The sequence below is a fragment of the Antrostomus carolinensis genome, unplaced genomic scaffold (assembly GCF_000700745.2).
Source record: "Antrostomus carolinensis isolate BGI_N321 unplaced genomic scaffold, ASM70074v2 scaffold6262, whole genome shotgun sequence".
In the NCBI taxonomy this organism is placed as follows: Eukaryota; Metazoa; Chordata; class Aves; order Caprimulgiformes; family Caprimulgidae; genus Antrostomus; species Antrostomus carolinensis.
The window spans coordinates 15,166-27,310 of record NW_010301484.1 but is presented as its reverse complement, the minus strand read 5'-3'; the positions used below and the strand labels follow the sequence as shown (position 1 = coordinate 27,310).

At 36.3% G+C, this 12,145-nt stretch overlaps 1 protein-coding gene across 3 annotated transcripts in view; it reads left to right on the top strand.

The window, feature by feature from the left end:
- RFTN2 (raftlin family member 2) overlaps window positions 1–12,145 on the top strand; it is a 28,410-nt gene that overhangs the window by 13,871 nt on the left and 2,394 nt on the right. For all 3 annotated transcript variants that reach the window (XM_029083891.1, XM_010163466.1, XM_010163465.1), the window contains 3 exons: window positions 2,438–2,559; window positions 3,662–3,765; window positions 10,369–10,447. In XM_029083891.1, the coding sequence (XP_028939724.1) occupies window positions 2,438–2,559; window positions 3,662–3,765; window positions 10,369–10,447 (305 nt within the window). The remainder of the gene's footprint in view (window positions 1–2,437; window positions 2,560–3,661; window positions 3,766–10,368; window positions 10,448–12,145) is intronic.

Genomic DNA, 12,145 nt, shown 5'->3' with positions numbered 1-12,145 from the left:
ACTAATCTTTGCAGCTGTTGTCCAGCAACAGTTTTGCAGTCTTCCCATTCCTGTCTAGCTCTCTGCTCTTCTTTGTGAGTAACTATCCCATCTTTAATACTCATGTTGTGACTTATGTAGGGATTTCATGCTGCCTCTTTGTAGCAGTTGGTCCTTCTGTTTCAGCCCCCCTTGACTGGTATATGTGTCAGTAGACTCCCGGGTGGGACATTGCTGAATTAAACTGGATATATGCAAAGGCACAGCTCACTATGTGGATAGAATTCTGCAGCTGATCAAGTGTCTGTAACTCCAGTAAGAAATTAATTTAGCTACTGAGTTCTCAAGCTAAAATGTTTGTTCTTGAGGTGAACATTGAAGAGTTTTGTAACCAGACAAGTCAACAGGGGGAAACCTAAAATGCTTTTTTGGTGAAAAAAATTTTTAAGCACTTGCAGTCATTACCAGAATTACTTCTTGTATGTATGCATGTACATCTAATAGTCATCTTCACCTCACTCTTGTTTATTTGCTTTTAGACTGTGAGGTCTCTTTAGCAGTAACTGTCCTTTTATACAGCTTTCGTGAAATGACCAAAGTTTAGCTATTGTTTTATTAAAAATAAAAACACTAGATACAAGTCAGGTAACTGCAGAAATCCTGCTCTGGTTTGGACTCTACGGTTGTTCTGCAGAGTCAGCAGAATTCTGTTGCTGTGGGGATCAAAATGCAACACTCAGTTTAAGGCAGGAGGAAATTTTAACATAAAAAAGAATTAAATTAAAAAGTCATTACTGATTCTTAATAACTACCAACCTCTGTGTTCTGCTGCTGAAAGAGGACGCAGTCATAAAAATAATCCAGGTAAGTTCTCTTTTAGCAGCCATGTGGATCATTGTAGTGTTTCCTCCACTTGTAGCTGCCTTGGAGGTTCTCATAATCATTTTCTGTCACACGGTGCTCTCTTTTTTTTTTTCTTTTCTGTTTTTCTTTTTTATTTTATTAGTACTGATATTAACAAAGATAAACCTGTAATTGATAGAATGTGCAAGTGAACCAGTTGGCTGCACATTTAGTTTTTTTCAACAGGGGTGACATTGATATGATACACTTTATGAATTAGGTTTGTCTCAAATTACTATGGAGTGGAGGTGTCTTGTGTCAGTAACTGTTAAAAATTTAGATGTTATTCTATCATGTTTGAACAGTGATAGAAAAATAAATATTCTAAGATGTTGTAGGTGGACTATGCATTTTAAGTATCGGCCTGAACACTGAAGAAAGGCCAAAGTCCATGAATTTATAAGATTGATTATTTATGAATTAGGAACTGTGCAGGTATTCATGTTTGTGCCTGAAACCATGTATTCAGTTCCATGTACAATCACATTTGTGTAATCTAAAAATAAAATAACATGTCCAGTATCTCTACAGATGTGTGGAAGAGATGCATATGCATGCAAGTATCTAAATAATCATAACTCAAACTACATAAATCTGCTACACGAAACATAATAAAAAATAGTTTGTATTTCATGGTGCATGAACAAGCATGCTCAAAAAACAGGAATCCCTGGTTTACATAGCACAACTTCTGTGCCAGTCTGGTCAGTTTTTGAAACCAGACCAGTTGTGTTCCATAAGTTTTCTTTATTTGCTAGGTGTTGTTTTTCTATAAGTTTATCTGCCTTCTCTGAAGCTGTGGCAAAAACAATCATTTCTTTACATCTCTTTGTGCAATATTGGAGAGGATTTAAATCTGATTCTAAAGATTGTCTAATTTTACTGTTAAAATTTAGTTTAAGATAGCTGGCGAGGTGTATCTGCACAAAAGGCTTCCCAGTGGCCCTTAGAAGAAGCAAAAACAGAAAATGAACCAATATCTGATGCACAGCTTTAGTTTTGCCAACCGGATACTGTCAGCCTCTGACAAGTGAGTCAGGGAGTTCTGCTCCCTGAAACTTCCTTCCCATCAGGAATCTTCCTACAATTACTTCTGTTTCAGGCTCTTCCTGTGGCCATTTATGTATTTATTTAAGTAACAGTAGCTAGGATTTGCACTTCATGCTTATTTTATCTTTATGTTCTCTCCCACCACACCAAAAGCCACACTTACTGTCAGGCATGCAGTACTGAAGTTGAATAAAGAGGGTTTGTGCCCATGTGCTGCAGGGGATACGTTGAATACAGGAAACTGGAATTCAGATTCAAGCAAGGGAGTGGCTCATGCTTTTGAGAAAATGAAATGGTTTATCGTTAAATATAGAAAAAAGGTTTGGATAATAACTTAATGAAGTATGCAAGTCAGTTTGTAACTAAACGCAGAAAAAACCACAGATTTATTTGCTGTCTCAATTCATTTTATTTTAGAGGACTGTTCAATGAGAAGAAAAGACACACATGTATATCTCAATAAGGTAGTTTACATTTTACTTTATGTTTGTCTTTATGTTCACAGGGGACTACTTGCCCAAATCTTTAGATGGTTTATTTATCTATGAAGAAGAAGGTGCTGGGATTCCAGGTTCTAACAGGAAAGGAAATGATGCAATAGTTGTTGAACAATGGACAGTCATTGAGGTAAATTGGTGATGATTTAGCAATGCAATTTCCTACTTCCAGTTTTCTTTGTTTTCTTGTTAGAATGCCTGTACCAGTGTCTGGTAAACATTCAGGATGGTTTCTTGAAGCCACCTGCATAAGCTATACTAAAGCTTTCAGTCATGAAAATTGACAGGCCTGTGGCAGTTGGTCAATATGCAGAAAATAAATATGGTGCAGGGATTCAGCCCTGACATTTACGAATGTTCATACTGACAAATAAAACCACCAAAGAAAATGTTTTTCTTAAAGGTATGTGTTTCAGACCGATTCAGACGTAGTTTCAGCAAGTGCAGCTCCACTGACAATGTGCTGAACTATTTTTAAAAAGGGTAAGAAAATAGCAAAAAGTAGAAACAGAACAAGAAAAAGTCAATAGTGAATGAATTGAGTATGGCTTTCAGATGTATATTCTTAATAAAATTTTACCACTAAGTATGAAAGATTAATAAATTTACATGTATTAGCATAACATAATACAACAATAAAATTATTTAATGTATTTTAATGTTATAAGATTATTGGTATGAATTAATGACATCCGAAAGTAATCGTTGTTGGAGGATATTAAGGGCTTACTTTTGAAATATTCATTGATAAGTACAATTGCACATGTGAAAAGGCATAAAACTAAGACCTTGTATATTTCTTAAAAAAAGCAACCACCAAACCAACCACCAAACCCCAAAAAACTAAGTATATAGCGAGGTGAGATGCTTGTTAGTTGGATGTGAAGTAAAAACCTAAAAACATCAATTGAGATGCTTCTTCTGGTGTTCAAGAAGTTTTAGGTATTGATTTAGCAACATGACAAGTTTAACAAGTGAGATGTGCTTTTAATGTGTTACTGAATCAGGGATTGTACCTGAAGTTAATAGCTCTGTTTTCCTAGTCTTCTGTAGTCTTGAACTTTTCAAATTGTTTTCAGTTTGAAATAGTGAACCTCCACAAAACAATAGTTTGTCATCTCAAAGGATTATCTTTATAATAAATAAGAGATGAGTCACTGTAACTTATGTGTAGAAATGCAAATAAAACCTGTACAGAGTCTCTTTACTACTTTTTATAATTATTAATGTAGGGGTGTGAAATTAAAACAGATTATGGACCTTTATTGCACACGCTGGCTGAGTTTGGATGGCTCCTGACCTGTGTCCTGCCTACACCTATTGTACGACATGACAGGTACCCAAACAACAGATAACAGCACTTTTGGTGTGTACATCTCTGAGAATTACCAAGTGGTTACTTGTGTACTTAAATGTAACAGGAAGTAAAATGCTAATAATGTTAACTGCGTGTAAAACTTGAGATGTAAGTAGTGTTATGGTGGGATCGTTTTTTACCACACTGATTTTTTAGGATTGCTGACTTCAGTGAGTTTCAAACTAGACCAATAATCCTAAATTTAAAATACGTTGTTTATAGCTAAACATTAAAGCCTGTATTTAGGAAACTTCTTATAATATAGTTGGTCCTCAGCAGTGGGGCAGCAGTGAGGATACTCATATGCTTCAAGTTTAAACAAGTGTTGAAATGTTTCACTAATTCAGGACCTTGATGAATGACTGGTTTAAACTATGTACACAGTCACGTTGTCACAAGACAGTCATGCAGTATTTACTGCAAATTAGGGAGGAGAATATGCTAATCCAGTAAGTTATCAGACTTTCTCTTCTTTAATGTAGACATATTTCATTTCAGATACGGTACTGAACTACTGGATTTCATGTCTGTTACTGTAATACTCATTTAGGTGACTGGGGGATCTATACACAGAGGAGGAGCTAAATAGCAGACCCAGATCCTCTATAAGGTTCTAGATTTAAAAAAAAAGCCAGAAAAAGTACTGTGCTTTTCACAGCATCAAGCTAAAAAATGGCAAATGAAACACTGGATCAAGCATATACCTCTTGCCCCTCTGTCTTGTTGGTTTTTGGGTTGTTTGTCTAATTCTCCTCCCATCAGATTAAGATTTCCAAGGTTTGAAAACAAACAAATGTACTGAGGCATGGCTTTAGGTCTCATTAAGGACAAATGATGGAGTTGGGTGACTTCAGTAATCTTTGGATCCAGACCTCACTGTATTAAATAAAGACAGCATAAAGAAGGATGCGAATGAAAGGTTCTAAGAGAATTGCTCCCGGAACATGGGATTTTGTTCAAGTGATTTGACATAATTAAATCAGCTCACCCATGCAAGAAGGAGGTTTTTCTGGTCAGGAGATAGTATGGAATGTTTTTTGTTTTGGCTGTGTGTTTTTTTAATAATTGATTTTAACCAACGGGTTAAAAGCAAAGGCACAAGAAATTATGGTAAAACTTATGGCGTGTTCTGCTGTTTTTTTAAGGGTCTCTGTATGCTTTCTTCTGAAACTTATGAAATTCTGAATTTGTAAAGCTCCTGCTCCAGAGAGAAGCAGTTTTCAGAACATAAAACAAAATGGTTATCCTTTAATTCATTTCTTTAAACAAAATTTTGTAGTCTAAGTGTATTAGATCTGAACATAATGACTTGTTAAGGGTATGTGAAACACTGAGCCTGATTTTCATACACAGCTGACATTTTTGGCCAGATCTTTTGGTGCTTGAGAGTAAGCCTTCAGAATCTGGATCTACTTCTTGACAGACGTGAGTGACAATGGCAGAGAAAGATTTTTAGTAGACACGGTGTGCTGTAGGTCATAGGATGAGAGAGAGGTTTTAACCTCAAACCTATTCTCTCCCACAAGCAGTGTAACTGTACCCATCCCTGTAGGGTTTGGACAGCAAGGACAAGATTGTCCTGAGCAGCTGCTGGTCAGCCACACTGTGAGCATCAGTCTGTGCTTGCAGTGGGCAAAATGATGCTGTTTTATACCTCGTAGATTGCAGAGCAAAGGCAGGGCCATTTAAAAGAAGCAAAGTGCTGTAATTAAAAAAAAAAAAAAAGGAAAAAGTGCTCTAGGAAGTGCGAACGGATTAGACTGGGGCTGTTCCTTGAACTACTAAGAAGGTAATGTACCAGCAAGAGATTTAAGTTGCACTTGATGTCTGAAGTAGTGTTGCTTCCTAGATGTGAAACAACCGCCCATTAATAATAGCTGTGATCATGGAAAAGGGGCTGTAACCTGGCCAAACCTGGAAGTTGTATTCATTTTGCATCAACACTAGAATAATTCAGGCTAATAAAAAGCATTTGTTTTCTGGCCTAAAGGGTTGGTTAGGTGTTTGCATGAATTGTCTAATACTTGTCCTAGTGTGGCTTGTGAGATGCTTCTGGAAGAAATAGGATAAATCACATTTTGTGTGCCTGTCTTGTATCTTAATATACAGCTATTTGGTTTTCTTTATAAAAAATATATAGATATTCCTAATTAGGAATTAAGAATTATTAAGAGTCTGAAAAAGAAAGTGTTTCTATCCTGATAGGCTAAGTAGTGATTGATAAATACTATTTTTAAGCATTGATGTTGGTATTTAAAGAGGAGAAGAAATTCCTGGATGGTTACTACATGTCTGATACGAAACATAACATTACTGTGGGGGTGGATTATCCTAGGAATGCAAGTTACATGTCTCAATGAAGAAGGATACTTTGTGGTGCTGAACAGCTGTTCTTCTCCCAGACTTGGAACTCTGACCTCAGAACCCAGCCTGAATATTAAGAGGCTTCAGAAACACTGAACAAACAAAATAAGCAATATCTTGGGATGATCCGGCAATTCATGTTTTCATATTTATTTTTAAAAATAATTTGGCCAAAGTATATAAAAAAACCCTCTATTTAAGAATAAAGTATGCTAGCAGGGCAGCCGGCTACCCATTTTTATTTACTCTTATACTCTGTTTTCCTCTTCTAGTTTATTGCAGAACTTTCCCATATCTCAGGTCTTCCATGATCTATTCCTAGCCATTATGCCTACTGCTTGTCTGCAGCTGAGCAGGCTGACAGGGTCAGGGGTGGGACAGGATTGTCACGCACTGCTCTGTTCCTTTTTTAGTTCTTGCATGATTAGGATTTGGTGTTGAACATCAGGCTGTAATGTCTGTTCCTGCGTGGATGGTTTTGCTGTTTGAAGTTTTTTTTTTGTTTACAGGTGTTCCTCTCCATAAAATAAAATGTCCTGTTATGTGGAATGCCATGCCATGTGGCAGCTGAATGTCATGGATCACTGTCCTCTTTCAGGCAGGGGCAGCAGTCTGTAGGCCTATTTAGTCTTTTAACTCCTACCACAAGGAAACATTTCCTTAGGAAATGTTATCCTTGCTGTGACAAATAGAGCAATGGTAGCTGTCATGTTCTTGAAACATACAGAATTACTTTTTTGTGCAATGTTACTTGAAATATAAGCAGTGTGGGGTTTTGGGTTTGGTTTTTTTGGTCAGCACACTATAAAACCCCCAGAAGTTCCCCTCTTCTGTCAGTGATTCTCTTTTTCCAGGGACAGGAGAAAAGAGCATGGAAAAAAAGTTTATATGATGCAGTGTTTGTACCTATCCATATCTTGGGTATCTAAATTTTGTCAGCAGTCAGTAAAGAATTTTCTGAGCGAAAAAACAGACCAAAAAAGAATACAACAGACCCACAATAATATCTGTGACTTGAAGAGCCTCCTGCATTATATACAACTGTTACTTACTAGATAAATGTCTCCAGGACAAGATTTTGACAGTAATTGTGCCAAGTTCAGAAGCTGTGTAACAAGGATAAAATTAATAGTCCTTTTAGGAGTTAAATCTAGTGAGTGGGGAAAAAATATTGTAGGAGATACTTCTCTGGTATCTTAGTGCTCCTGTAGTTACTAATATGATATTATAATAAGCTTGTAGAATTTCATACATGTTTGTGGTGTAAAATTAGTGTTACATCTAACATGTACTTATACTTTCATAACTGAAAGTTTGAATGCTGTGCAATTCCAAAGGAGTGCAGAACTTTATTTTGGGAAATGGAAAAAAAACCTGAATGTGTAAAAGAATTTCTTGCTCCCGTTGTTCGTTTTTCAGAAAACTTTGTCTAACTTGAATTCTATGTGCTATGTGTATAAAAAGTTCGTGCATAAAAAGATAGATCTGTAAAAGTCAGAGCCATTGGCAGTACTCGTTTGCTTCTTGCTTGATGATTGATTGGGGGGTGCTTATTAAATATATACATGTAATAAGACAAATTTATTGTCCATACAGCATAAGCAGACAAGCAAATTGCTGGTGTTACAACAAAAGAGTCTCTTTTGTTCTTCATCCCTCTTAAAAGAGGAGACAGGAAAAAGGCTCCAGCAGCCTTACTCTGCAGTGACCTGTATTTCCTCTCACTGATTACTGTAGTCCCTGAAAATGGGCAAGACAGACTGTCTACAAGTGCCAGAAAGCAAGCAGGCAAATACAGATGAATACAGAGCAAAAACACTGACTTTTTGGTTATTAATTTATCATGACAAACTACTTAATCTAAGTCTTCAAAATGCCCTGATTTAGGAGGCAAAGAAAGAATGTGGAAATGTGAGAGAAGCTATGGAGTGGCTCACTCTAAGCACTTTTTCTCATTTAAATTCTGTGGAAATCCCACTGTCATTGAGTTCTTTGTGAATTAAGCTCATAGCCACTTTGTCGTGTGTGGCATTTTAATAAGGTCAGACTTAGAAAACTGTTAATTTACTTATTGTCTACTCACCATCTCGTGTCCTTTTGCTGTTCTAGTAGAATTTGTGCAAACTCTAGCTTAATGTTTGGGTTTTTTCCTTTTCTCTGAAAGAATGCAGACGCTGTTACAAAACAGGCTATAGGCTCTTCCCCATGCCAGTGACTGTGCTCAGCCTTCTTGCTTAAGAGAGATTTCCCAATTGATATTATCAAAACAGACATAACTGAGGCAGGGAGAAATACCTAGTCAAGTGGAATAAGGTTGCAGGGTTACAGATTTCCTTGTCATAACATGAAATTGTAACATGTTTTCTTCAAAGGAATGCAAATAGTGAGGTAGGGACTCTAAGAGCAGGAAACCTTGTTAATATAGGGAAACTGAAGAGTTCATTCTCCTGCCTCCTTGTTTTCCCCACAAGCTGGAGTTTAAGATAGTTCTCTATTCTCATCCAAGACATGCAAAGATATGCCATGACCTCAGTTCAGCTGGGCTGAAAGGAAGATTCTGAGGGGTTGAACACCATCACAAAACCATCAGTACTGACTGTTGATCAGATGTAGCTAAGTATGCTGGGAACAGTGCTGTTTTGTCTACTTTCTCAGAGCTTGCTTCCAGAAGCTGTACTGGGGCAGGCAAGTCCCTAATGTTATGTATAAACTCATTCTATCACTCCTAGCCCTAGCATGAAACATGAATCAGTTCTCAGCTTCATGTGTGTGATCAAGATTGTGACATACCCATACCAAAGTACAAGCTTACATTATTTTAGTAGTTGTTTCCATAATATTATCCATAATAATACTATTTTGATTGATAAACTAGGTAGAATCATAGATACTTTAAATGAACTCACTACATGTCTCTTTTTATTTTGCTACTTTTTGTTAGCGAGCTCTTAAAATCTGTAGTCAACTCTTCTGCCCAAGTATTTCAGTATCTTTCTTATATATGCATTAAGGTCTCGTTGAATACTGCCCAGAAGTAGGAGCTGGAGAGAGAAGAGTTAATCAAAATGTAGTACATGATATTTAGAAGAGCACAGGATTTTTTTAAACCATCCCATCCTAGAGCTCTGCTGTTGAAATTCTTGCACTTCCAGTGCCACAGAGTCAGGCTTTGTAGTACCTAAGCAATGGAATGTGCTGAGCTGTATTTCTGATGGGAAGATGATGAAAATAAAAACATCAAGAGGATGTATCGCCAGTACTAAGAATGTAACACTTTTGAAACATGATATCAGTAACATCTGATTTGGTCTTGAGGAACAACTTTGCCTTTTCACACTTATTTTTCTGGAAGTATTTCCTTTTGAAAACAAAACAAACAAAAAAAACCCCCAAAAAACAGTGCTTCTTTAAATTATATCTACCACAACAGTATCAACATTTGTAAAAGTTCCAGGACTAAAAACTGAAGTTCCTGTTTTTTTCCTCAGTACTATATTCTCTGTCTTGTGCCTGTACCTTCTAAGTACAAAACAGCCAGCATCATTTATCTCTCTGTGGATGCAGAGCTTAAAACTTACAAAGTCCTTTTATCCATAGGTGGTGAGACAGCAAGCTTATCCTGCTGTGTAAGTTAGATGTTGTGTTACAACCAGAAAACACCTTTTAGTCAGCAGTAAAGAATGTTACTTCCCAAGTTTCCTACTACAAAGTATCGAGATACTTGTTGAAGCTGTGGATCTGTTGAGATTTGGCCTATTTGTTGTAGCATGAATAGGTAGTAATACACTGCTGTGTATATTTGACAGTAGTATCGAGATACTTGTTGAAGCTGTGGATCTATTGAGATTTGGAAGATTACATGGAAGAAAGACTCTCTGAAGTTTACTTCAGGTTCAAGGTGCAGACTTTGATTAAAAGTAGGAGCTCTGGTACTTCAAAGAGCAGACCTGTTAAATAACTCTAATCATAGTAATATGGATTTTTGTTCTATACACATTTTCATGTGCAACACATTAGCCCAGCTCTATGCTTCTATTTTTTTAAATATTACTACAAAACTTCAGGAATTAATAAACCAGTTAATGCTTGATAGTCTAACCTCTTCTCACTCCTGGACTTAATGTACACACAACTTACAGTTGTGTCTGAAAGGTATGAGCGTGTTACAGTGACTATTGCTGCCTTTAAAATATTGAAACAATTTTCTTTAAATTCTAGTGAAGGAAATTTGGCCACGAAGCAAGTTGTTTTCCTTCAGAGACCTGTTATGTGGAATTCTGCTGCCCAGACACCAGAGGTAAGTAATATGTTTATGGTATTACTATAAACAAATTAGTATTTCACGTAATTATTAGGTACAGAAACAAACTAGACTTCACAATTAATGGGAGAAAACTGGCAGAGGAGGGTTTCACTTGAAACAAGTTAAGTTTGTGGAGGGGCTTTTGTGTCTGACTTTGTAGTCTTTACATTCTTTCCCAATAAATTCCTGAAAGTATGTTTTGGAACATAATTTTGGTATCAGTATTATAAATATATAAAAACCTTACTATGACAGTCATAATCAAATAAAGTAATACTTTTCCTGATGCTTCCCTAATTTTTTTTAATACTCTGTATAATAAGGGCATGGACTCCTGATGTGAATACTCTTCCCTTGGTAAGGCATGTTATTTCTAACTACAAGCATCTCTTAAAAGGCAGCATAACTGCCTGACACGGCTTAGAATGATTAAGACTGAATTCTGCCAAGAGATATAATACAAACCAGTTCTGCAAAAACATTCAGTCAGAGGAACTGTTGAATCTTTGAGATGTGGTTTAAATTAAAAATAGGAAGCATTATGCTCACATTTAAGTTCTTTCACCCAGTTGTGAGGTGATCAGCAGCTTTGGTTTATAGAAACAAAGTGGTGTGTTTTGTAGTAATTGTTGTACTTTGTTGTAAGGGAAACCTTTGACTTAAGCATTACAATACTGGAAGTAAACAAGAAATAGCTGATTTGTTCAGATTTTAAACACAGTAATCCTGATGTAAATTGCTACAAGCTTAGTATTTAAATGTCCTGTTGAAGTACCAGCGAATGTTTTGCTTTTCTACCAGGAAATTTCAGTATGCTGAGGTCATTTTAGCATGGGATAAATAGGTCATTCAGGCTGAAGCTGAACCGTCTAGCAGAGTAACATTTTCCTTCTGTTCTTCCAATTACGTTGTTTTCCCCTAAATTTAAGTAATCTTACTTAATTGCTTTTTGTAACAAAATGCCTGAACTGGCAAACTGCATATTACCTTCATTACAACTTAAATTAATATATTTATTAATAATACCTAGCTGGTTCAGAATGTCATGCTAGTTTTGCATTGATTAGCTAGATTTCAAGTACAGAACAAGCTACCAAAATTTGAAAGCATTAACTTTTGCTCTAGAAACTTTAATATGTTTATTTAAAATATCCTTTGGACACTGATGACACAGCTGTACAACTTTAGCAAACACTTGCAAACATTTTAATAAAAACATTTAATTCCTGTAATTCTATATTGTTGGGCATGACATCCTTGTTTTCATTTGTACTGTATATATTTTCATTGATGTTCAAATTACATTAAAACAAAAAAATTATGTCCACAACTTAGAATGTTTTTGAAACACAGAAATACTTAAGATAGCTAATATGTTTTAAGTTTAAAAAAATTAAAAATTGCATCACAGTTTGTTTATTTAAGCATATTCTTAGCATGTTTGCAACTCGGATACCTTGAGAAGAATGCTGCTTCTGAGAACATGAAAATAGGAAGCCAGCAAGGCTTTCATTAACCGAATCTTAATAAGAAAGCAGCCTCACACAGGCATCCTCATTCACTTAACTATCAAGCCCCAGAGCACTGATCACATCACTTTCCAGCTCTCCACAGCGTGGCAGGAGCTTTGCCCCACTGGCAGGTCCACCTGTTGGGCCTCTGAAACTTGTGTTCTAGGGAATGGCAACAGTG